At 40.6% G+C, this 26,357-nt stretch overlaps 2 protein-coding genes and 1 long non-coding RNA gene across 6 annotated transcripts in view; 1 reads left to right on the top strand and 2 right to left on the bottom strand.

Moving 5' to 3' along the window:
• The window catches only part of GCSAML (germinal center associated signaling and motility like), a 55,687-nt gene that overhangs the window by 28,606 nt on the left and 724 nt on the right, over window positions 1–26,357 (bottom strand). The window contains exons 2-3 of one of the 4 annotated variants that reach the window (XM_074020619.1): window positions 7,208–7,323; window positions 2,467–2,642 (exon numbers count right to left, since the gene is read on the bottom strand). The exons of 2 other annotated variants lie outside the window; for them this stretch is intronic. In XM_074020619.1, coding sequence (XP_073876720.1) covers window positions 2,467–2,495 — 29 coding nt within the window. In that variant the 5' untranslated portion in view covers window positions 2,496–2,642; window positions 7,208–7,323. The remainder of the gene's footprint in view (window positions 1–2,466; window positions 2,643–7,207; window positions 7,324–26,357) is intronic. One more of the 4 variants, XM_045390610.3, reaches the window with a different exon arrangement.
• Window positions 12,141–14,694, top strand: LOC102134598 (olfactory receptor 2C3). Its single transcript, XM_045390601.3, has one exon. It carries the CDS (start codon window positions 13,307–13,309, stop codon window positions 14,327–14,329), a length of 1,023 nt encoding a protein of 340 aa, XP_045246536.2. The 5' UTR covers window positions 12,141–13,306; the 3' UTR covers window positions 14,330–14,694.
• LOC141408917 (uncharacterized) lies at window positions 16,045–19,094 on the bottom strand. The gene is made up of 3 exons (XR_012426684.1): window positions 18,975–19,094; window positions 18,750–18,885; window positions 16,045–17,452 (listed from the first exon to the last, which is right to left on the bottom strand). It is a non-coding gene; the product is annotated as an uncharacterized lncRNA (long non-coding RNA).

Below are 26,357 nucleotides of genomic sequence, written 5' to 3' on the forward strand. Positions count from 1 at the left end.
ATCAATAAATTTGTATGACTTTTGTCCTATTAATCTGCCTTTTCTCAACTGATTTCAGAGAACCTTCAGGGAACAAAAGGGAAGTTTTCCTTTTGCCCCTGCATCTTCTTTGGTATATTTTAAGAGCTTGTTGTCTATTTCTCTCTGTGTCATTCCTCCATACTCACTGAGCATAGACATTTCTTCCTGAAATACATGCCACACTGCATTTTTCTCCAGCTTATAAATGTTCACTGCTTTACCACTTGGTACGTGCCTTTGAAGGCGCTTCATTATCAGACCCCCAACTTCATTCTCAACTTCTTCTGCTACTGGAGTCATCTCTGAACAATATGCTCCAATTATTGACAGTAATACCGTGTACTTGAAACTCATACATTTTCACAGGTTGTCCCTTCAGCTTGGACCATCTTTTCCTGCTTTGTAAGTCTGCCTAACATTTACAGCACAATCCAAATGGCAATTCCTCAAACATGTCCTTCCTTCCTGCTATCCCAAATCAGAATTCCATTCCTTCCTTCCTTTTATTTCTACAGTGCACTGTTTGTGCTTCTACCTAGAACATATTAGCACCTGCCTTATCTTAAAAAGAAGACATTGTGGTGTAATGGAAATGACGGATGACTTGACATCATAAATTACATGTTACATTCATAATTTTATAGCAAAGGCAACCTTGGCAAGTTTTAATTCTCTCTCAGTTTTAATTATCTGAGCCACGTAATGCCTATTTTTTTAAAGCTGAGTCAGAGTGATTAAGTATGATGTTCTTTGAAGGGGCCTATCCATTTTTAAAATTTGCCTCCATATCCATTTTCCTTCCATGTTTAATTTTTTCTTGCCACCAAGACCATTGTCTTACTTAGGCTTTCCATAAATATTGGTTAACTTTAAAAGAAGGGAAGCATTTTTTCTTCAGGGTAAATAATTGAATTTACCTCTCAGCACAATTGTGTCATTTTTCCTCCATCTACTGCCCAGACTCATGCTCATCCTGAACCTTGATGGGCCCACTCCATCCATGAACCATTAAGCTTTTTTTTTTCTTTTTTTTTTGAGACAGAGTCTCGCTCTGTCGCCCAGGTTGGAGTGCAGTGGCGCCATCTCATCTCACTGCAAGCTCTGCCTTCCAGGTTCACATCATTCTCCTGCCTCAGCCACCCGAGTAGCTGGGACTACAGGCGCCGCCACCATGCCCAGCTAATTTTTCGTATTTTTAGCAGAGACGGGGTTTCACCGTGTTAGCCAGGATGGTCTCGATCTCCTGACTTCGTGATCCACCCGCCTCAGCCTCCAAAAGTGCTGGGATTACAGGCGTGAGCCACTATGCCCGGCCACCCTTAAACTCTTTAAGAAATAGGGATTTACTGAAAGACTAAATGAAGAAGTCAAGGGACAGTTGAGCTATTTAACCTGGTGAAAGGAGACAGCATGAACCATCAGGTGTGGGGAAGACAATCTGCTACCTCATAAAGACAGCTTCTCTGACCTATTTTGTTTGACCGAAGGTCATAAGCCACCATTCCAGAGAATGTTCTGCCCCATACCCATAAGTAAGGAAACTGCACAGAGAGGTCAAGAAGAATCTAAACAGACAGAACAAGACTTGCTGGGATTTTCCACTCAGTCTCTTAGCGTTAGGTCATATCCTTTTTGTCCAGTCATGTTTCTACATGGTGCCCACTGGAGCACAGGAGTGATATGATGAGAGTTTTGCCTTGGGTCTATCAATGTAGTCACATCCTATGCAAGATTGTCTGGAAGGGGACTAGGAGAGTGGACAGAGGAGTGGGATGCTGTAGAACCCATCATTTAAGATTAAGCAAGATGTAAGAACAATAATGCCTGTCATCTGTATACATTCTATAAATTATGAAGTATTAGAAGAGTGTAAGGCTAAACATTACCAAAAAAGGTGTGACTAAAGTCAGAAGCATTCAAATGCATATCCTGCATCCATAATTTGCAAGGACCTGACTGTTCATTCTCATACCAACCCACAAAGCTGATGGATGGAAAGTTAAGCTCTACACTCTCATGAAGAAAAAGAGGAGCACAAAAATTCACGTGACAATTGTATACGGTTGCCAGATGAATTACAGGATGCACTGCTAAATTTGAATTTCAGATAAACAATGAATAACTTTTTAGTAAAGTACAACCCATGTTATAATGCCCAAAATATTATATGAGGCACATTCATACTAAAAAAAATGTTTTTCTGGAATTTGAATATGACTTAGCATCCAGTATTTTTGTTTTCTACATCTGGCAACCTATCATGGTCCCAGAGTAAGGCAAGAGAAGGAGTCAATGGGGCGTCACTGTGTGCTCCTAGAGGATGCTGTCTTCAGGCTCAACCTTCTAGAAGCACAATGTACCTCACCATTACAAATGCGTATGTTCAGCCTCCTTATCTCTGTTCTCTTTCTCCCAAGAAAGGCAGCACCAAGAGTTAAGACTCACCTGAGTTTTCGCAGGAGATAATTTCCCATCTTTTCACAGTGACTCGGTTTCTCAGCTCCTGAGTTTCACTCCACTTGGGGAAGTTCTGACCAAAGCACCAAGAGGAAAATGCATGAGGCAGGACGTTGCATCTGACCACGGGTTCGTGCTCCTGCCAACCACGAGCTACCAGGGGCCTGCGCATGATAGAGAAGGCAGGAAGAGCTCGAAAGGGGAGGCGGAAAGGAAAGTGTGAGTGTGCGTGTGTGTGTGTGCCTGCATGTGCACACACACGCACACACTCACACACACACATGTGGACATACAGTGGGAAAAAATCAGGCTGAAACATGAGAGTGAATCTATCCAGGTTCACTTTGCTTTCAAGGAAATTCTGGTATCGCAGGACAAAACAAGGTAAAGACTTCCCTATTCCTCCGAAATGAGCATAATAATAAGATTACACAAGAATGGCAATAAGAGAGTTGCATTTTTGCTGGAATAGAAATGATTAATCTGGATTCATGATTTCTTAGGCAAACTGTTCATTATGGAGATCTGAGATCTCAAGATTCCAAATATGTTTTCCTCTTCCAAACATACAAACAGAAAGCCTCTTCTTGGGGAAAACAAAAAAAAACAACACTAGAAATAAAATTTCTCTTTGTGGCTCTGGCAATGATAATCAGATCAAATGTCAATAGCCTTTCCTCAGAGGTCTGATACTTCCAAAGAAAAGATGGGAAAGAAAAAGGGAAAAAAAAGGATGAGAATAGAAGGTTATCAAAATTATTTGGGGTAGGTTAAGAAGCCGTTGTTCTGGTTGTCAACTCAAAGACTAACATGACAATGGGGAAAATGCAGGGCCTGGAAGACCTGTTGCCAGCATCTGGTCCCCCACTTCCTCCCCTACGCTGCCCACCAGAGCCACAAAGCACAAGCTGGTTCTAGTGATAATTTCAAGGCCACAATATCAGCGGCAGGAGATTAGCTAACAGCTGACTCTGAGCCGTGGCTGTCAGGAGACTGAAATAGCTTATTCATGATGTCTCCCGCTGAAGGATTTATACCACAGGTGGCTGATTTTCTTCAGCTTCCAACCAACACAAAATCTATTTGCTGAAATCAGAAACTATATGCTCACCTATTCCAACTCTTTTTTTATCCCAATGAGGAAATCAGTACTGAGGAAGTTTAATTGACTGTTAACCAGCAGCAGAACTCAGGAGTCTGGAGTGCTTTATAATTATTTATAAGTTTTGTATTATTTATTTATCAATCATAAACATAAGAAAAATATATTACAAGCAGGAATGTCACACACCCCATTTCAGATTTATGATTTATCTAATTCGTATTTGAGAACCTATGTACCAAAGTGCTGCTTCCAAAACTTTCTCATGTAAGCAAATCGCCTGAGGATCCTGTTAAAATGCAGATTCTGACTCTTTCAAACTGGGATCAATATTCTGCCTTTCTAACAAGTTCCCAGGTGATGCCACCCCAGCCAATCCATGGACCAGTAAAGGCACTAAGCAGCATGTTCCACCATTGCTGGTCCTTGACCAGAAACATGGGTATCACTGAGAACTTATTAGAAATGCAAATTCTCAAGATCCAAATCTGCTGAATCAGAAACTCTCGGGGGTGGAGTCCTCCTGTTTCCTACTAAAATTTGAGAGCTACTGAAATAAACCTTTGTTTCTCTTATCTGATTACTCACAAATAAGCGCATTAATCCTCAAATGCTCAAGTAGGTCCATGTTAGTTTTTAGGCACTGAATGACAGAAATATGGTAACACAAAAGGTTTCCATTTTTACAGCACTAACTCCCATTCTGTACCATCCTAGGATAAATTGGTCTGGTAAACAAATTTCCTGGAACTCACGTTCTCCATCTGTAGAATGGATAGGAGCTACATGAAAGGGAGTCTTAGTAAGCCGTAGGTATTCTGCTTATTCTTATGGCCATGGCTGCTGTTTGAGAACAAAGACATGCACAATATTCAACTTGATTTAGATTCTCAGTGCCATGTAGAAAATTAAGTATAAATAAGAAAAAATAAAATATTTAAATAACCCAGAATCCTACTACCCTCAACTACTTACTTGTGCTTTTTTGTTTGTTTTTGTTTTTGAGACAGGGTCTTGTTCTGTTGCCCAGGCAGGAGTACAGTGGCATGATCAGGGCTCAGCTGCAGCCTGTACCTCGCAGACTCAAGCGATCCTCCCTCCTCAACCACCAAGTAGCTGGGAGTACAGGCATGTGCATCACACTAGGCTAATCTTTTTATTTATTTATTTATTTTATTTTAGTAGAGGCAAGGCCTTGTTATGTTGTCCAGGCTGGTCTCAAACCCCTGAGCTGAAGCGATCCTCCTGCCTTGGTCTCCCAAAGTGCTGGGATTACAGGCTTGAGCCACCACATCCAGCCCCCTTGTGAATTCTGATGCACACATTTATCATCTTTGCTTTGTGAAAACAAACATGCACCCGCTGATTTAAAAATTTCCAAAAATAGGATCATCCTTTGCACGTGTTTTCATGCCATTAAATACAGTTTTAAAGACCATTTTTGGCCGGGCGCGGTGGCTCACGCCTGTAATCCCAGCACTTTGGGAGGCCAAGGCAGGCAGATCACGAGGTCAGGAGATCGAGACCATCCTTGCTAACATGGTGAAACCCCGTCTCTACTAAAAACACAAAAAATTAGCCAGGCGTGGTGGCAGGTGCCTGTAGTCCCAGCTACTCGGGAGGCTGAGGCAGGAGAATCATTTGAACCCGAGAGGCGGAGCTTGCAGTGAGCAGAGATCACGCTACTGTACTCCAGCCTGGGCGACAGAGCAAGACTCAGTCTCAAAAAAAAAAAAAAAAAAAAAAAAAATACTAATCCATAGCATCATGTTCCAGAAAATGGATTCAGGACAGTAAAGGATCTGGTTTGGGTGATTCGTATTGAGCTTCTGGTGACGGTCATAAGACTGTGATTTCTCAGGATGAATGTGATTGAAAAGGTTCTCAGTGGGAAAGATGCAACATTTACTACAGGATACAAAATCCCTGTATATCTTCCTGGACTACAGATCAGCATTTTTACTTTAAGTCTCAGTTAAGTCAGTGAGAACCTCATCTTTTTGGTAAAGCAATTTCGGAATTTGTTGCATTATAAGAATGTTTTTGGCTGGGTGTGGTGGCTCAAGCCTGTAATCCCAGCACTTTGGGAGGCTGAGGTGGTGGATGACGAGGTCAGGAGTTCAAGACTAGCCTGACAAACATGGTGAAACCCCACCTCAACTGCAAATACAAAAAATTACCCAGGCATGGTGGCGCATGTCTGTAATCCCGGGAGGCAGAGGTTGCAGTGAGCTGAGATCAGACCACTGCACTCCAGCCCCAGGCGACAGTGTGAGACACTGTATTTTAAAAAAAAAAAGAGAGAGAGAGAGAGAAAGAGAGAGAGAGAGATGGAAACTATTCGAGGCAGAGGAACCAGCAAAGCTAAAAGCAGCATGGCAAATGAGAAACAAGGAGGCATGTTTGAGGAACAAGGAGGCCCGTGAGGCTGCAGTCGAGGGAGGAATGGGAGAAGTGGTGGGAAGTGGGACCAGAGAGGTAATGTGTGTGGAGGGGGAAGGCACAGACAGTAGATACCTCAGGGACTATGAAACAACTTGCTATATTTAGAGTCAGGTAGGAAGTCAGCGAAGTGTTTTCAAGTAAAATGGTTGTGATTTTAATACAAGTAATCTAGCTGAGACAGGGTGATTTGTTGTAAAAATGATTGTAATCTGGATATCTTTAAAAGTAGAGTCAATAGGATTTGCTGACAGATTTGATGTGAGGAACAGAGGTTGTGGAAATGAGAGGGGTCAATGTTTGAGGCCGAGGGCTCCCTTGATTAGGTCCAGACTTAACTTGCCTCACTGGCTTTAGTCGCTTGCTTTTAGCCGGTCACTTGCTTCTAGTTTATTTTAAGATTTACATAGCTAAAGGTCACATAGCTAAGCAATATATAATAAAACTTCCACCAGTTTCCTTATAGATAACATCTCTCACGTCTAGATCACTGTGGTAATGACTGCTTAAGTTCTTTTTCAGGAACTAGTGTCAACTCTTGTCCAGTTCAAGCTAGCTGGAACCACTGGCCCCCAACTGGACCTACATGAATGTCCAATGGGTGATCTTTGGATGTCACAGTGCCCAAAACTCCACCCTCAGATCATGTTAAAGACACCATTTTGTGAACATGTATGCTATGAAGAGCCATGAAGTTTGATGATATGTGAGCAGATTACTGATTACTGATTATCTCAGTATCTTTTTTCCTACCCCAATCACATTTTCCTACACCTGGGACCACCTCACTCCTCTATCCCATAAATATCCCTAAAATTTTATTTTCAGGGAGATTGATTTGAGACCTGTTCTCCTGCTTTCTCACTTGACTGCCTCATAAATAAACTCATTCTCTGCCACAAAACTCATCGTTTCAGTGATTGGCATACTGTGCCATGGGCAGAACAGACCTGGTTTGGAACCACATGGACTCCAAGCTTCTGGACTAAGCAAATGGAAGAACACAGTTGTCATCAACTGACAAGAGGAGCCTGCAGCTGGAGGAGGTCAGGTGTACAACAGGGTTCATTTTCTAAAGTGTTGCATTGGAGCTTCACATTAGCCATCTGTATTAGGCAGGTCGGGATATCAAAACAAAATACTACAAACTGGGTGGTGGCAAACAACAGAAATGTATTTTCTCACAGTTCTAGAGGTTGGAAGTCCAATATCAAGATGCCCTCAGGGTTGGTTTCTGATGAGGCTTCTCTTCCAGATCGTAGCCATCTGCCTGCTTGCTGTGTCCTCATCTGGCCTCTCCTCTGTGCATGTGTGGAAAGGGAGAGAGTGGGGTAGGGAGGGAGGGAAGACAGCTAGTATTTCTCCCTCTTTTAATAAGGATTCCAATCTTATGACATTAGGCCACCACTCTTATAAACACATTTACTCATAATTATCTCCTTAAGGGCCCTATCTCCAAATATAGTCACATTTGGGGTTATGGTTTCAGCATATGAATGGGTGTAGGGCACAATTCGGTTCATAACACCATCAAATGAAGCTGTAGTATAGGTAGATATATGAATCTGAAGTTTGGCATAGAGGTGCTGGCCAGGAATGTAATTCAGAGAGTCTTCAGAATATGGTTCGTATTTAGACCCATTAAACTAGATACTAACTAACATCTATGGGTCTATGTCACTTGATTTTTGACAAGGGTGTCAATAGAGAAAGTTCAGTCCTTTCAAAACGTATATCCAGTTCAACACAACTGGATCGACACCTGCTAAAGAATGAAGTTGGACCCTACATTACAGCATATACAAAAAAGTAATTCAAAATATATCAAAAGCCTAAATGAAAGAGCAAAAAATTATAAAACCCTTAGAAGTAATTATAGAAGTACATTTTCATGACCTTGGAAGTCTCACTGTTTTGTTAAATATGAGATGAAAACCAAAAACAACAACAAAAAAATAGATAAATTAGACTTCATCATTAGAAACTTTCGTTCATCAAAAACACATTATCAAAAGAGTTAAAAGACAATATACAGAATGAGACAAAATATTTGCAAATCATATATTTCATAAGGGTGTAGTATTCAGAGTATATAAAGAACACTTACAAAAAGACAAATAACCCAATCAAAAAATGGGCAAAAGACTTGAATAGAGATTTTTCCAAAGAAGACAAGTAAGTGGCCAAAAAGCACATTAAAAAATGCACAACATTATTAGCTGCTAGGGAAACACAAATCAAAACCACAGTGAGATGCCACTTTGCATTCCACTACGATGGCCATAAAGGAAAAAAAAGATTGTAAAAAGTGGAAAATAACAAGTGCTGGTGATTATGTGGAGAAACTGAAACACAAATTGCTTGCAGAAATGTAAAGGTTGTTTAGCTGCAGCAGAAAAGTTTGCTGGTTCCATAGTAAGTTGCTCATAGAATTTCCATAAGACCTAGCAATTCCACTCCCAGGTATACCCAATAGAATTAGAAATGGAGTTCAAACAAAAACTTGTAAGTGAATGTTCATAGCAGCTCTATTCACAATAGCCAAAAGGTAGAAACAACTCAAATGTTCATCAACAAACAAATCCAAATGTCTGTCAACAGATGAATAAACAAAAGGTGGTAGAGTCATAGAATGGAATATTATTCCTCTTTAAAAGAGAATGAAGTACTGAACATGTTACAACATAGATGAACCTTGAAAATATCATGTTAAATGAAAGAAACAAGACACAGTAACATGTACAAGTCCATTTATATGTAATATCCAAAATAGGCAAATCTATACAGACAGAAAGCAGATTAGTGGTTGGCAGGGCTGGGGAGAGCTGGCAAATGAAGACTGACTGCTTTATGGCTACAGGTTTTCCATTTGAGGTGATGAAAAAGTTCTGACGCTTGATAGAGGTGATGAAAAAGTTTGTGAAAGAACTTAATTCCACTGACTTGCACACTTAAAATAGTTACAATGATAAATTTATATGTTATCTGTATTTTACCAAAATAAAAATAAATTGGCAAATCTAACTTATTAAGAAAAACATTATCTCATCACTGAGGTATACACCAATAATAAAATCAATGGGTTTTTTTTTAGCAAAAGAGTCTGTAGTAGCATGTATCAAAATTAACAGAATGAGCAAATATCTCAGACTATCCCCCCCACTACATGATAGACTTGATTCTTACGCTCCGTAAGCAGTTTGGCAGTATACAAACCTAAAATAATATTCTAGTCATAAAAAAGAAACAATTCCGTGTGTGTAATACAATGAAATTATAATTATCCAATAGGGAAAGAAATCCCAAAAGCTTTTTTCCCCTCCACTTTTACTCCCCTGATATATACCATCACCCTCAGGCTCCCTCCTGAAGGCTCCAGGGGTTACAATCAATGTCTCAGAATTATAAGGACTTTACGTAACACTTCACCCTTTGGGGTCTGCATATAATTTCTCATTCTGGAAACACCATGAGCCATTCTCACTCCTTTGATTATCAATTTTCTCACAAAATATTTTAAGTGCTTTCTTCTAGCTCAATCCCATTGTGATTTAAATACTTAATAATGTGTCCTTTAGACATGAATTTGAACAGAATCTAACACGTCTGCTACCACCGACTTAGAGATTTCCACTATTTGCGGGGCTTTAAAATCCCTTGGCTAATCTATTTTTTCAGTGCCACATGCACTGAATTCATGACTGTTATCAGTCTTTTTAATAAAATATTGCGCATTTTACAACATTTCCACCCTGCATAAATGGAGATGATGTTGCTAGCTCACCATTAGTAAGTGACATTTTGGATTTTGTCATTTGTTTGTTGTTGGTTTTATGGTATTTAAGATAAACTGGGATCTCAGACTTTCTGGTAATTCCAGTTAAAACTGATGAGCACTGATCCATTTAAGTGATCTGATTTTCTCATGTGGCCTTTGATATTTTAGCAGGTTGCCTATGCTCTGGGATACAGTTTGTGACTGCCTAGTTAACTCAGACAAAATTTGAACGCAAGATGTTTCCTTAACTTTCAGTATGCTATCTTTGTCTTAATGGCACAGTGTTTGGGTTAGGGTTGCATTTTGAAAGGTAAGTTTTTAATTGTGACAATTTTGGTGAATCTCTGTGGGTAAGCAAACCTCTTCCTTTACTGAAAATACTATTTTTGTACTAAGAATCTGAATATCTTCGGCATAGCTCCAGTATGACTAAGCAGCCCTGGGGTTTTGGATAAGTTGCTAAACATTTCTAGAAGTAGATCAGATCACCACAAAGATCTCTTTTTCCTCAAAAATTCTACTAAACTATTACCTCATGAGTGATCTTGTAGTTCCTCTCTCAGCATCATTTATACATTTTCTGCATGTTATCAACTGTGAGTCAACAAAATTTTTATCTTTCCACAGATGGGACATAATACTTACACCCACGGGTCATAATGCAGTCGTCAGTTGAACCTGTTGTTTTTCAGCTCATCAGCGGTGACTCTGTATACAGTACACCCACTTTGACTGTGTCATGACTCAGTTGTACCTAACTCTCCCAATCCCAGTTCATCTTTTCTTTCTCACATTCATATGATGAAAACACTCACGTTCTGACAGGTCTCAACTACCTCCCTGATTTGTTTGTTGTTTTGAGACAGGGTCTTGCTCTGTTGCCCAGGCTGGAGTGCAGTGGCACAATCATGCCTCATTACTGCCTTGATCTCCTGGGTTTAAGCCATCCTCTGGCCTCAACCTCCCAAGTAGCTGAGACCACAGACACACACAGCCACACTTGGTCATTTTATTTTTTTGTAAAGACATTCTCTCACTATGTTGCCCAAGCTGGCCTCAAACTCCTGAGCTCAAGTGATTCCCCCCACTTCAACCTCCCAAAAGTACTAGGAATACTAGGAGGCCCCCGGCTTGCCTCCCTGATTTGGAGGAGGTTGGAATTCTCCAGGATGCCTTCTCCCACAGTATTAATGCTTCCCTGGCCTACTATATACAGGCCAGATGATTGTCTCAGTATTCTGATACAGTAAGTCCGCACTGGGGCAGCTTCCACATGTGAATTTTAACAAATGCCTGGAGTTTTCTGAGCCTTATTTCTATACATGCACAATGGAAAACCTACCTGTATTTTTAAAACTGAATGCACATGTCTGTTCATGTCTATTTTGTTTAATTGACTTCCAGTTACAGGGATAGATAAATTCTACTCTCTGGGATTTTAAGAAGGCTGACAGTTAAGTTCACAGCTGCTCTGTTCCCCAAATTTGGGTGAATCCTAACTATAATAAATTGATTCTTCTTTTTAAAATACAGGCTAGAATTAATGTTTTTGCAAAGAAGGACCCCAGAGGTCTTCAGGGACATCTGAAGCACACTGAAATTATCCAATTTCTGACTTTATGCACTGCCCCTGATAAATCGTGTTTGTTTTATTCCAACTGTACAAAAGCAGAGGATATCCAGACCCTTCTGCACGCCTCTGGCAGTTCCAAGAGCTCTTTCCTGACAACACTACTGAAAGTTTATGCTGAGTCCTTCCACCTGCCTTCATATTACTCTAGTCCTGCCTCTTCCACCCCACAGAACCTTTCTAGCAACCTGTTTCACGATGCACGTCCATGAATATTAAGGGACTACTGTGTATCAGACACTGGGTTAGACACTGGGGACCCAGAGGTAAACAATACAAAACTGTGGCTCCATGGAATTTATGATCTAGTGGAGTGAGACAGGTAGCAGACAAAAGAAATGAGTAGTTTATTTGTTATAAGATTATTGCCTTATATAAAAATAATTCAGGAAAGAGAAAGAAGGGAATTGTAAGGGTTTTCAATATTATATAATACAGTGAGGGAGGGCCTCAGTTAGAAGGTGACTTTTCAAAAATGGCCTGAAGAAGGTGAGAAAGGGGGTGTGTGGGTGTCTTGGGGAGAAAGCACTGTAAGTATAGCAAACTGCAGCTACAAGCCTTGTACCAAGACAATGAGGGTGTTGAGCAGCAGACTGACATGATCATATGTTTTAATGTAATCCTCTGATTCCTTTTGTAGGAGTGAGGGAAAATTTCACCTTTGTCCTCTGAAGTTTCACGGAAATCAACTGACAAAAGGCAGATTCATAGGAGAAAAGACATACACATTTATTTAATCATAGTTTTACATGACAGAGGAGCCTTTAGATGAGGATCCAAAGATACAGGAAAAACTTCCCATTTTTATGCTTAGGTTCAAAGAAATTTGGACAGCCATGTAGAAATATGATTGAACACGAAGGGCATGATCTAATGCTGATGGACTGAGTGAAGAAGCCCAGCAAGACCCATCTGTGAGGTTCTTTGTGGCCTCTCTGAGCAGTGTTCCTTTTTTCTTGGTAAGGAGTAAGGCCTGTCTGGAATGGAGGTCTTATGATCTACAATCCAGTAAGGTAGGTCAGATAATTTATTTATGGCTGGTTTTAACATAGAAAGGTGGAGGGAAAGTTAGAGTAACATTTTTAGGTTTTATGACTGGCTTTGAATTTCTATGGCTAACCTCAGGGAAGAAAGAGCCAGGGACAAAAAGGCAGGAGAAAGAGAAACTTTTGCTTCTGAGACCTTCATGTTGGGGTATCATTTTCTGAGCCCCAACACTTTTTTGAGAGTACTTGGAAAGGGAGCAAAGGAGAAGCAGAGAGATGAGTTAGAATATTAGATGAAAATTCAGATGATAAATGATGGCAAGATGGGCCAGTAGTAGCAGAGGTGGTGAGGAGGGATAAAAAACTGGACATAGACAGAAAAAAATTGCAGATGATTGTGGAATTTGAGAGGGCACAATTTTAATGCCTGTACAGTGGTTCATCACATGAAAGACCACTCTCTACCTGACTAACCCTTTATTGTTAAACATTTAGGTTGCATGTAGATGTTGTTACTACAATATTTCAATTTAAAAAAAACAGTGCTAAGGATTTTGCATAAATGTCCATTTTCTCCAGACAGTGAACACCCCCTAGTCTTTTATTATACAGTCCAAGTTGGCTGTGAGGAAGATAATGCAGTGCCATCCACAGAGCTGTTGAATGGCTGCTTTTGAAAACAATGGCTATAAAATTTATTTTTAACCAGTCATGGTAGTGCATGCCTGTATTCTCACCTACTGAGGAAGTTGAGGTGGGAGGATTGCTTGATCCCAAGAGTTTGAGGTTAGCCTGGGCAACAGAGTGAGACTGTGTCTCTAAAAAAGAATAAGATAAAATGAAATAAAATTTACTTTTAATGTTTGCTAACTAATGTAATTGCTTGTCTCATGCCCGGTATGCCCTGTGCTCTTCCCACAGGTGGCCTTTTGCCCCACCCCCAGCATACAATGATGGAAATAGCCAATGTGAGTTCTCCAGAAGTCTTTGTCCTCCTGGGCTTCTCTGCACGACCCTCACTAGAAGCTGTCCTCTTCATAGTTGTCTTGGGTTTTTACGTGGTATCGATCTTGGGCAATGGCATCATCATTCTGGTCTCCCGTATGGATGTGCACCTCCACACGCCTATGTACTTCTTTCTTGCCAACCTCTCCTTCCTGGACATCAGTTTCACCACGAGCATTGTCCCACAGCTTCTGGCCAACCTCTGGGGACCACAAAAAACCATAAGCTATGGAGGGTGTGTGGTCCAGTTCTGTATCTCCCATTGGCTGGGGGCAACCGAGTGTGTCCTGCTGGCCACCATGTCCTATGACCGCTACGCTGCCATCTGCAGGCCACTCCATTACATTGTCATTATGCATCCACAGTTTTGCCTTGGGCTAGCTTTGGCCTCCTGGCTGGGAGGTCTGACCACCAGCATGGTGGGCTCCACTCTCACCATGCTCCTACCGCTGTGTGGGAACAATCACATCGACCACTTCTTTTGTGAGATGCCCCTCATTATGCAACTGGCTTGTGTGGATATCAGCCTCAATGAGATGGAGATGTACCTGGCCAGCTTTGTCTTTGTTGTCCTCCCTCTGGGGCTCATCCTGGTCTCTTACGGCCATATTGCCCGGGCTGTGTTGAAGATCAGGTCAGCAGAAGGGCGGAGAAAGGCACTCAACACCTGTTCTTCCCACGTGGCCGTGGTGTCTCTGTTTTATGGGAGCATCATCTTAATGTATCTGCAGCCAGCCAAGAGCACCTCCCATGAGCAGGGCAAGTTCATAGCTCTCTTCTACACCGTAGTCACTCCTGCGCTGAACCCATTTATTTACACCCTGAGGAACACAGAGGTGAAGAGCGCCCTCCGACACACTGTGTTAGAGAACTGCTGTGGCTCTGCAGGCAAGCGGGCCCAAATTTAGAGACTCCAGTTCCTTCTGAGAAGGAAGATCAAGTTTACATAGAGCAAACTGACCTTGGAGGACGGGACACTTGGGATGTCGTTGGGATGTCGTTTTTCTTCCAATATTGTTTGAGCTCAAGGTAGATGGAAATCTGAAAGGAGTGTGCTCACACTATTTCCAGACCAAGAAAATACATTTATTGTTTGTTAATTATCGTAGTTTTGTTAAATTGCCATTGTTGGTTTTTGCTATATATACACATGTTGACTGTCATCTTGTTTTGTAAATTCCTTGCGTTGTTATACAGCTGTTTCTCAGTATCCGAATCGGGTGGATTCCAGGACGCTCCGTGGATAATAAAACTTTGACGATGCTGAGAGCGCACGGGGAGACCGGAGCCGGCCTGTTTCCCGCTGCCCCTGGAGCCCTCCCAGCCCTCGGCTCTGCGCCTGGGGTGAGATGGTCCCAGGACAGGCCGCGGCCTCCGCCTTGCAGGCTCCGGAGCCCTCGCTGTGGCTCCCCCGCCCAGCCCAGGCCTTCAGGCTGCGGCGAACCTCTTCCTACCCCACCTCGGGGACCTGACGACAGCGGCGGCCTCCCCCAGCCTTGATCTCCCGGTCCAACCCTACCGGCCCAGACCAAGATCACGCCGAGCTGCCGGGATTCAGCGCCTTTGAGTGACGGCGGTAAGCAGGGAAGAAGCCGTTAGGCTGTGGAGGGCGAAGAAGGTGATCCAGGGGCGCGGGGTCGGCTGCCCGTTTAGGCCACGGAGCCGGCAGGTCCACATTCTGGGCAACCTCTTTGTCGCAGTTGGGCGAGACCTACCTAGTCCTGAAGGGTCGTATTTCCAAGACATTTTCATATTCTATCCATTATGTGTGTGCATTTTATTACTTCTCTATAGAGTTGACAACGCTAAGCTTTTTTGAAATGTCTGTTCCTTCTAGATGTTCTGAAGTACCTGATATATGTTAAAATTAGAGATAGTAAAATGACACATTTTGTAAATAACTTTTTGTTAAAATTCATACGAAATGTTATTTTGTGGGGGGATGGCATGGTGTTTGTGGACTAGTTCAAGGAAGGAGGGGATAAGAGAGGTGCAGAGAGCTCTAAGCCAGTGTGCTAACAGTGAGGCGAGATTCACCATTGTTTCTTATGATTGTGCATTTTCTTTTACTTATCTGTGTATACAGTGTATCTAAAGGACAAACGAGTTCTAATTTACAACACCTAGTCTTTCGAGATGTTAAAGAACTTCTGTCAATAGAGTAACCTATCAATAGAGTTCACCTCTCTCTCTATATATATATATTTAGTTTTTAATATAAGGAACTATGACTCTCTATATTCTCTCATGAAACTAGTCTACTTTGGTACTAGGATCTTCCAATTCACTGAATTAGTCAGGGTTTTCCAGAGAAACAGAACCAAAAATATATGTAAAAGAGAATATATACACAAATACACACACACACACACACACACACACACGGGACAGAGAGAAAAAAAACAGTAAAGGAGATCGAGAGTTAAGAAATGGGCTCACATAATTTAGGGAACTGGCAAGTCTGAACTTTTCAGGGCAAGCCAGCAGGCTGTAAATTTTGACAGCTGTTGATGTTGCAGCTTGAGTTCAAAGTCTGGAGGCAAAATTCCCTCTTTTTGGAAGCAGGTCAGTCTTTTCTCTAAAGGCTTTCAACTGATTGGATGAGGCCCACTCACATTATAAAGGGTAATCTGCTTTACTAAAAGTCTGATTTAAATGTTAATCGCATCAAAACAGACAAACAAAAACAAACAAACAAAAATAAACCCTTCACAGTAACACCTAGGCTGGTGTTTGAACAAAAAATGGGCACCACAGCCCCACCAAGTTGATACATCACATTAACCATCACACCAAATCCAAACTTTCAGTGAAATGAAGCAAAATTCTTCAATTGGATTATTATGCATCATGTACAAGACACTCTCGTGTCTTGGTTTCTGGACTCATGTATCAGGTTACGGTGGCTGCAGGTTTAGGGCATACACTGCAGCCTGTAGGAAAGTAGTCCTTATTTACACAGTATTGTTTCTCAGCTTCAATAACTAAACCTTCAGCAGGCCATTCCATCATTCAATAAAGCCCATTCCATCATTCAGTCAAGCCCACTGCTTCTGAATATTGAGGTATGAAGTAAGAATCATGAATTCCAAGGGCGATTCTATTGCCACACCCCTTTGGCTGTGAAATATGTTTCCTAGTTACAGGTGACATTGCAGGGGATGCAATGGTGATGGTTAAGGCTTTGTTCATTATGTAAATGGTTGGGGCATGGAAGACAAAACGGTCCCCAGAATATTATTCTGTCCCTATAAAGACTAACATTGCTTACTCTATGCTCAAAAGAGTCCAAAGTAATCACTATGCTACTAGTCCAGCCAGACACCTGGAAATAGTGCCAAATTACATGCTAACCTTGGTGAGAGAAATGTCATAATGCTGTGCCCATTCATAGTTTCCATCCCTGCTTCCATGTTCAATTTCTCATAGGCCCAGTGAGCAAGCCTGCTGGCAAAAGAGATTGACTGATTATCTACTAGATGAGTCATCTTATCTACCATACTATCAAGATCCATCTCTGCAGTGGATGCCCTCTCCATGGGCATCTATGTAAGACAAATATCTTCATGATCTGTGCACTTTACAAGAAATTCTTCAATGTCCTCTTCTCCAGATTTGCCTGCCATTAATTTTCCAGCCTTGTTCTTCACAAATCTCTCACCAAAATAACCTGTTATCCAATGCTCCTAAATCAGTGCATATCCAAACTTCTGTGCCCATCTCCTTCTATAAAAAATTAACAACCAGCTAAACTGCCTGTAGTTTGACCACTGGGAAGTTTCCCTTCCTCACCATCTTTTGGCACCACCTGGAGGGGTACTGTGGTATAATGCCATTTGCTTCTTTCTGTTGCTGGTGTATAACGCAGATTCATTTGTAAAGTGGCCCATACTTTTTCCTTAATAGTTGGCTAAACATGAAATATGAGTGAGATCATGCAGGATTTGTCCCTTTGTGTTTGGCTTATTTCACTTAACACAGTGTCTTCTAGGTTCATCCATGTTGTGAAGAGAGGATTTTGAATGCTCTCACTACAAAGAAATGACAAGTGTTTTAGGTAATGGATACGTTAATTATCTTGATTTGATCATTACACAAGTATACATGTATCAAAACATCATACTGTACCCCATAAGTATGAACAATTGTTATTTGCGAATTAAAAACAAAGTAAAATGAAATTTAAAAATAATTATACAATTTTAGGGGCTTCGGGGTGGGGGAAGGGGAAGTAAAAAGCAGACAGCAGGTACTCTAGGAGTCAGAGACACATAACATTAGTATGAGTCGGGAAGGGAGAAATCAAGTTATTGACATTTTTTACTCAGTTTAGAACCCAAAGACTGAAGAAACAGAAACAAATAGAGGAAATAATAACTTAAAGTATCAGATAAAATTTTTAAGAAAGTTAAATACTGCATTTCTCACTCATATACGAAAGCTAAAAAAAAAGTTGATCCCATAGAAATAAGTAGAACAGAGGATACTTGAGGCTGGGAATGGATAGCAGTGGTGGGGGAATGAGAAGAGATTTGTTAAAGGATACAAAATTATAGCTCCACTGGAGGAGTAAGTTCTAGTGTTCTATACCACTGTGGGATGACCATAACAATAATACATTCTGTATTTTCAAACAGCTAGAAGGAGGATATTGAATGTTCCCAGCACGAAGAAACGATAAATGTTTGAGATGATGGATATTCTAATTACACTTATCTGATCGCTATACATTATGTATATCCAAACATCACTGTTTACCCCAGAAATAGGTACAATTATTATATGTCCACTAAAAGCTAAAATAAAAAATGTTCAAACATTCAAGATCTGAAGAAAAACTTCAATCTGAATACTAAAAACTTTCCCTAACCTCTTGAAAAGATTAATTAAAAATCTCTGGAGTTTGGATGCACTGTAATTTTCCTCTGCCAGTTCATGGCTTTGTTTAAGCTCAGTAGTCAAGTTTTTAGAACCTCCAGAGAAAGCAATGAGGAAGTGACAGAAGGATCCTCTGGGACCCATTACCCCCAAATATCTGTCATCTTCTTGACCTCAAGGCTGGGTGTCAACTCAGGACGGGAGTGCAGGTCCTCATCAGTTTATTTGGGGGTAACGTAGACAACATAGACCCTCCCAGAACCATGAGGACAGCACTGGCCTGACCATCCATCAGCCCCTGTTTGGCACAGAGGAGAACGATGACCATAGCTCACACTTTCCTCCAACTGCCTTAAATGCTCAGGCTGATTGGTCATGTGCTCACCCAACTGCTCCCTAAATGCTTAACAGAAAATGAAGACATCCTCTCCAAAACCCAAGGAAACACACTTGAAATGTGATTTGTGCCTCAGATTGGTATCCAAGAAGAAGTGAAAGAAACACCAGGCATTCCCACACAATTTCTGGCTCTACATCCAGTAGAACTATTGGATCTTCCAACACAGCCATCTTGAGGCAGTAAATCCTGAAAGAAAGTGAAAGACCTTTCTAAATAGAGGGAAGTCCCATCTTACTTGGATTTAAATCATAGTAAATAAAGAGAAAAATGCTTACATGCCATATTGGATACGACTTGTCTTTCAATGCCAGGTCCCTTTTCAGCCTAATATGTCAGAATTTTCTAGGCTCCATCTTTTCCTTTATTCCTCTTGCAGCAACCATAGGCTTTGATGGCTTCTCACAGAAGGATACAAAACCTGGATCATCCCAAACCTGCTCTGTGAACCCTCTACTTCCCGTTTGGGTTTCCTCCCATGCTGCCCACTGTGAGGGTCATGCATCACCAGAGCATGCACAGCTGAGAAATGTGGAGAGTGAAGGACCCAAGCCACACTGACTATGGGGATGTAAGCCAGTGGAGACACACTTCCAGAAGTAAGATGCATTTCACAAAGCTCCCAGGTTCCAGAAGGATGGAGCACCAGTCACCCTTGGTCATGGTCAAACCCTCTTTGTCCTTGCCCTTTCCTGCTCTTTGGGATCACAGAACATGTGCACTGGACACAGCTTCTGCCTTGGAAACACCCAGACTAAGGTAATTTCTCACACACCAGTTTATCTTCCAGGTTCTGTCAGAACTTTAGGTCAAGTGTTGCGAGTCAAATACAGTAAAAAATATAAACTTTAAAAATTATACTCACCCTCAACATGGCAAGCTTCTCGTGGTAAGAAAGGAATGCAAGAATTGAGAAACCAACCCAGAGAATAGCACCCTCAAGATTTCTTGGCGAATAAATTCACTTAACAGATCATAGATATTTTCTCATCTCAACACATGCTGTGCACATGTATATTTCAAACCTAACGACCATGGAATTTTCTCATTTTCATTATTACAAACAAAGCTACAATAAGTTCATGTGTATTGAAATCTTTGCAAACTTGACTAGTAGCTCAAGATAAATTTTAGAATAAAAAATCAAATGGTATTCACATGTGTAATACTCTGAAGTGTATATTTGGTCTTCAATAGGTTTCCTGGCATACAACTACTAAAATCCTTAGATTCTTTAAAGTGGTACTTGTATGTTAATGAGTGGACAAATGGCTGGTAGTCCCTAGGTAGCTTCAGGATGGGAGCTGGACACCTGAAAGACCAAGGCAGAATTAGAGGGTTAAGATAGTCAGACCCAGCCCCCAACCTCCGTGGAGGGGAGAAGGGATGAATGTTAAGCAGATCACCAATTGCCAGTGATTTAATCAGTCATGCCTACAGAATGAAACATCCATAAAAACCCTCAAGGACTGGGTTCAGAGGGCTTCCAGACAGCTGAACACGTGGAGATTCCTGGAAGGTGGTGAACCTGGAGAGAACATGGAAGTTCCACACCCTTTCCCTATACCTCGCCCTATGCATCTCATCATCTGTATCTCTTGCAATATCCTTTACAATAAACTGCTAAATGTAGATGCCTCCGTGAGTTCTGTGGGCTGCTCTAGCAAATTAATCAAACCCAAGAAAGGGGCTGTGGTAACCCAGACTTATTGCTGATTCACTGGTCAGATGCACAGGTAAAAAGAACTTGAGGCTTATAATTGGTTTTGGAAATGGGGAGATGTCTTCTGAGACTTAGCCATCACCCTGCATACTGGCGTTATTTCCAGGTAGACAGTGTCAAAACTGAATTGAAGGACACCCAGCTGGTGTCTGCCACAGGATTGATTGATTGCTTGGTATATGGGCTTAACCTCATCACCTTTAGTCATAGAAGTATTCTGTGTTGATTGTTGAGTGAGAGAATAGAAAAAGCACTTTAGTTTGTTTTTTCCTCATAGAACATGTTGACATTATGTGGACATATTTAAATTTCCCTTCAGAGACCAAATTCATACTTTTGCCAATAATGTGTACAAAGGCATATATTCTCACAATTTCACTGACATTTGATTTTGTCAGTAACTTTAGTTTTACTTGTAAATCTTACCTCAGTATCATTTTATTTGGCATTGATTTAATCATTAGTGAGGTTTAACATCTTCTGGTATGTTTGGGGGCTATTTGCATTTCTTCAATAAATTGCTTTTTCTTAAATTTTCATTGTTTTACACTTTGCTTACTGATTTGTAGTGGTAGTTGACATATGATTCTACACATCTTTGTCATCATATAAGTGTTGAATCATTTTTCTAGTGGGACGTTTATCCTTTTGCTATGTTTTGTTTGTTTCATTTGTGGTACAAAAGTTTTAAATGTTGTATATATTAAACTCTATCAATCATGCCTTTATGCCTTCTAGTTGTGGAACTGTTCACTATTTCATTCAAAGAAATGAATTATTATTTAAACATCATTTATGTATGTGGCCTGTACTGAAGGCTGAAGATGCAGGAATAAATAACTGATATTCCTGCTTTCATGGGATGCAAAAGTTCCGGGAAGAGAGAATACTCATCAACAAAGGAAGCAAATGAGAATGTCGGTTAAGAAGAGATATGATCAACCGCCATGCAGGGTGAGCCTGGAGAAGGTGACATGAGGTCTAGGGCTGCCACTTGACTTCTCCCCTGAAATGAAGGAAGAAGTCACACAGCATGAGTATGGAGGGCATCCCAAAGGGAGGGAGTAGCCAGTATCAAGGCTTTGGAAGACGAAGGGCTTCATGTGTTGAAAGGCTGTTGTGGCTGAAATAGAGTAAGGGAAAGAATGGCAGGAAGTGAGGTCTGAGAGATCCCTCAGGCCCAGGTAATAAATGTCTTAGAGGTCCTAGATGCATGGAATTTCATATTTTCAGACTATTTGGAAGAAGTAAAAGGCATGATAAGCCTTCATGCCTGGAGTTATGCTTAGAAATGGCCTCCGATCTTCCAGATTGTATTTATCTTCTCGTTTTATGGGTTTCTATTTTATGTTTAGGTTTTCAATTCGCTGCATCTGCAGAGAGAGAGAGAGTGTGTGTGTGTGTGTGTAAGACAGATGTTATTATTTTCCAAATCTTCAGTCAATAGTCCCAAAACAATTTATTTCACTAGTTGTATTTTTGTTATTAGCTTTAAATTATATCTTTACCATATTCAAAATTTCATATATGTGCAAATTTGTTTCAGGAATATCAATTCTATTAATATTTATTCATTTATTTTATTTCATTTATTCACATTTGTAACACACTTTTAATAGCTGTTGATGTATAGTATATTTTGTCATCTAGTAGAACAAGGCATCAATCGTTATCTATTTTTCTAATTTAGACTTTTCATGGTTGTCACTATATTCTGCTCTACCAGGTTAAAGTCACAACTAGCTTCCTCCTAACCCAAAACAATATCTTATTGGGACTGTGGTTGGTATTGAACCACATTTTTAAGTTAACGTCTGGAAAATTTACCATGTTTGCAGGACCAAGACTTCCGTGTGGATAATGAAGCACGGGGGTGGGATCATGTCATTGAGTAAGCACTTGCTATGGGTCCTGATGCCTCACTTGAGTATGAGTCCTTGGTCAATAAACCTATCTCTCTGAACTCTGCTGTCTTTATCTGTAAAGGGTGGCAAAAACACCAGTCTTGAAGGGTTTCTGTAGAGAACTAAGTAACGAGAAATTGGTACTCAATACAGTGACTAGCACAGTAAAACCTCAATGAATGTTAGGAATTATGCCTGTCTATATATGTATGTAGATCTTTTATTCCTTCAGGAAAGATTTCCAGTTTTCTTCATATAGGTCTTGATTATTACTTGATTATTACACTGCTGTAACAGAGATCAAAACTACAGTGGTTCAAAGGAGATAAAATGTATACAGGTTAACAGGACATCTGTTCTGTAGGAGGCTGCCAACCCCAAACTGCACAGCAAGAGCTACTGACAAACAGTAGATGGATGGAGCTTCTTCAATTGCCAACTCCTTCTCTATCTGAAATAAAATGAACTGAGATGTGACAACCATCAGCTTCCTCTTAGTCCCTGGGAAAGGTCACTTGGTCCTTGCTTAGATCACAAGATAATACTACCCCACCTTGGGGTTTTTATTCCAATTGCCCATGAGTTTCCTTAATTTAAGGTCCATCAAATGAAGAGATTTGGGCTATCAAAGGAGAAAGATAAAGAAAACAAGAAAGTATATAATCTCCACATATAGAAAGATTGTTACTTCATCCTCAGCATCATCAACATTGGCATTTTTGCCAAAATCATCGTTATCAAATTAATCATTATTTAGACCAAGTTTCTGATATTCAGAAAAGAAAACAAAGCCAAAGGGTGGTGAAGTTATATGGAATAAAATGATTCTGTTTGGAACCATATCCACAGTTTAATCGTATTTAACAGCAAACCTTGAGAAGACTGTCCACACAAAAGCCTTTGAGTAGAAAGATGTGTTTAATGATTTCCTTTTGTTTAGAGAGCAAAGAAGTGTGCTTAGAGAATGGCTACGTAGAACTATTGAAATATTCAGCTACTCATTCTTATTCCATATCTTGTAGTAATCTCTACATTTATTTACTAAAAATGATAAACATTTTTTGATACAATACAGAGGATTTCATATATTTCCTAAAACTAGACTGTTAGCTATGTGAAGCTGTATTTGTTAGAGCACTCAGAAAAAATTCTCATTAAAAGTTATACATTATGTTTTTCTTAGTGTTGAAAATGCTTACAACCTTGTAACAGTCTCATCAATCCTGTTATAATTAATACTACAGGTATATAAAAATTGAGTGAATTCTTAATTTTTTTGGATTCCCAATTCCTAGTTGGGTGGATGGTTAGAAAGGTGCCTATAGGATTTTCTCCTTGCAAAAAAAAAACAAAGCAAGAATATAAATTCAAAATCTAAAACATTGGCCGGGCGCGGTGGCTCAAGCCTGTAATCCCAGCACTTTGGGAGGCCAAGACGGGCGGATCACAAGGTCAGGAGATCAAGACCATCCTGGCTAACACGGTGAAACCCCGTCTCTACTAAAAATACCAAAAAAAAAAAATTAGCTGGGCGTGGTAGCGGGCGCCTGTAGTCCCAGCTACTCGGGAGGCTGAGGCAGGAGAATGGCGTGAACCCAGGAGGCGGAGCTTGTAGTGAGCCGAGATCACGCCACTGCACTCCAGCCTGGGTGACAGAGCAAGACTCCGTCTCAAAAAAAAATAATAAAAATAAAATAATAATAATAATAAACAAAATCTAAAACATTTATTTCACCACAGAATAAAATTTTTTTTCTAACACAGTTGCTTGACTAAGTTTATATAGGCCCACACTAAATGCATGTGGTGTAGTGCCAGAGGCAATGTCTAGTACACACCAGGCTAAACATACTAAAACTATAAGACAAAGTAGTGAAAAATTCAGAGGCTTAATAAGAAACACAGAAAAAGAAAGATTGCAACAAACTTCTTTTCCCTTTCAAAAGTCAGAAGATAAAGTAGTATAGATGTAAGTTGGTTTCCCGTTTTCCTTTTGCAATGTCCATAATTTTTTTAACCTCTAATAATCCAATGAGGAAATCTGAACTGAAAATATAAGGAAAGATTGTCCTGCTTGAACAAACATATTTGAACATGAGAAACGAAATTTGAAAACTATGCATTAACCTAAAGAGTTTAGGGGCTTTAAAAAAAGGCAAAAACATCCAAATTTGATCAAGATGTGCTTTGTTTTCTGTAACTTCTGGGAAGTTTGTAGTACAACTGCGTTAGTCAGGGCTCTCCAGAGAAAGAGAATCAACAGAAGGGGTGTGGGTGTGTGTGGGTGGGTGGGTGGGTGTGTGTGGGTGGGTGGGTGGGTGTGTGTGGGTGGGTGTGTGTGAAGAGGTGAGGGTACTTATTTGAAGAAACCGGCTAACTCAACTGTGGGAGTTGGCAAATCAGAACTCTTCAGGACAAGCTGGAGACTCCAAGAAAAGTTGGTGTTACAGCTGTAGCTTGAAAGCAAATGTAAGAACTCCTCCTTCCTTGTAGGACCTCAGTCTGTTTTCTCTTAAGGCCTTCAACTGAATTGGATCAGGCCCATCCACATCATGGAGGGTAATCTACTTTACTCAAAGTCTACTGATCTAAATGTTAATGTCATCTGAAAAAAATACTTTCACAGCCACACTCAGACCGGTATTTGACCAAATATCTGGGTACTACAATCTAGTCACGTTGACACAAAACTAGCCATTACAGGAACTAAGCATAAGTAGTTCATGGAAATAGTTGCAATTTCATTTATTTTTAGAGTAATCAGAGAAGCTCACCTTTGTTTTTTAGTGTAAACTTTAAAGGGAAATATGAAGTAAAAACTATGACTTGCCACTAAATCTTAAAATGTTCCTACTTCATGACTGTCAAAAGGTGAAAATGCATGAGTTGAAAAAAGTTTCATTTTTATCATAATTAGCATGATTAACATTATCACTGTCAACATATCATCATCATTTATCCTGGCAAACCCTCCCATACTAAGCAGCTGTGATTTCCTTGCTCTACACACTCTTCGAATCCGTATCTTGCTACACACGACCCTATGTTTCCTTAAAGTGATATTCCTCGAATTTCCTCTTGTACAGACGTATGGGTTGCTTGGAACTTTGTTCCAACAGAAACTCTCTAAAGCTCTAAAGTAGTGACTTTCAAACTTTTCTGTCGGTGTAAGAAACAAATTTCACACACACACATACACACAACTGACTCACTACCATGCATAGTCCTCTATGAAATTTTCTAATCCATTTTATGCTAACCTAGAATAACAAATGTTTGCCACATTCTTTAAATTGATGTTGTAAGTGGCATATAACCTGAAATGTAAAGGAAACACTGCTCTTAGGCAGGTACATGTTACCTACTTAGGGCCTGAGGGGACAGGCAACAGCCTGAGGAAGTAACAGTGTCATCTGCACAGCGGTCTGGAAAATTCAGAAAAGGGCCCGTAGGAAGTAAAAAGTGTACCCCAGAAAACACTCCCCACAGACACACACGTGCGTTTCTGCCATGCTGTCTCCTTACTCTTGTATCTGATCTAATACTGACATTACCGCTCAGTGGAATCAGTCACAAGTGAGCTGCAAAGCAGTCATTATCTGCCTGTAAAACCCCACTAAGGAAAGAGGAAGCAGCATCTCTCTTTCCACCAGCACATCATCTCTTGCAATGAACTCTTTTGCAATTAACTTCGAAGGACATGGGAGAGTCAGTCCACCTGCAAGCAAAGATACAAAGTCTGAGACCCCTGAAAGAGAGAACGCCTTGCTCCATTTACATTCACATCCCTGCCACTTTTTTCTTTTTTCAGAGATAGCGTTTTGCTCAGTTGCCCAGGCTGGAGTGCAGTGGTGTGATTAGAGCTCACTGAAGCCTCAAACTCCTGGGCTCAAGCGATCCTCCCGCTTCAGCCTCCCAAGTAACTAGTACTAAAGGCACGCGCCACTACGCCTGGCTAATTTTTAAAATTTCTGGTAGCATGGGGTCTCGCCGTGTTGCCCAGGCTGCTATGGAACTGTCGAGCTCAAGCAACC

This window comes from Macaca fascicularis, chromosome 1, assembly GCF_037993035.2.
Source record: "Macaca fascicularis isolate 582-1 chromosome 1, T2T-MFA8v1.1".
Classification (NCBI taxonomy): domain Eukaryota; kingdom Metazoa; phylum Chordata; class Mammalia; order Primates; family Cercopithecidae; genus Macaca; species Macaca fascicularis.

Bases quoted from the DNA above. Each gene is read 5' to 3' on its own strand.
- LOC102134598 (XM_045390601.3), top strand. From the start codon at position 13,307: ATGCCCGGTATGCCCTGTGCTCTTCCCACAGGTGGCCTTTTGCCCCAC.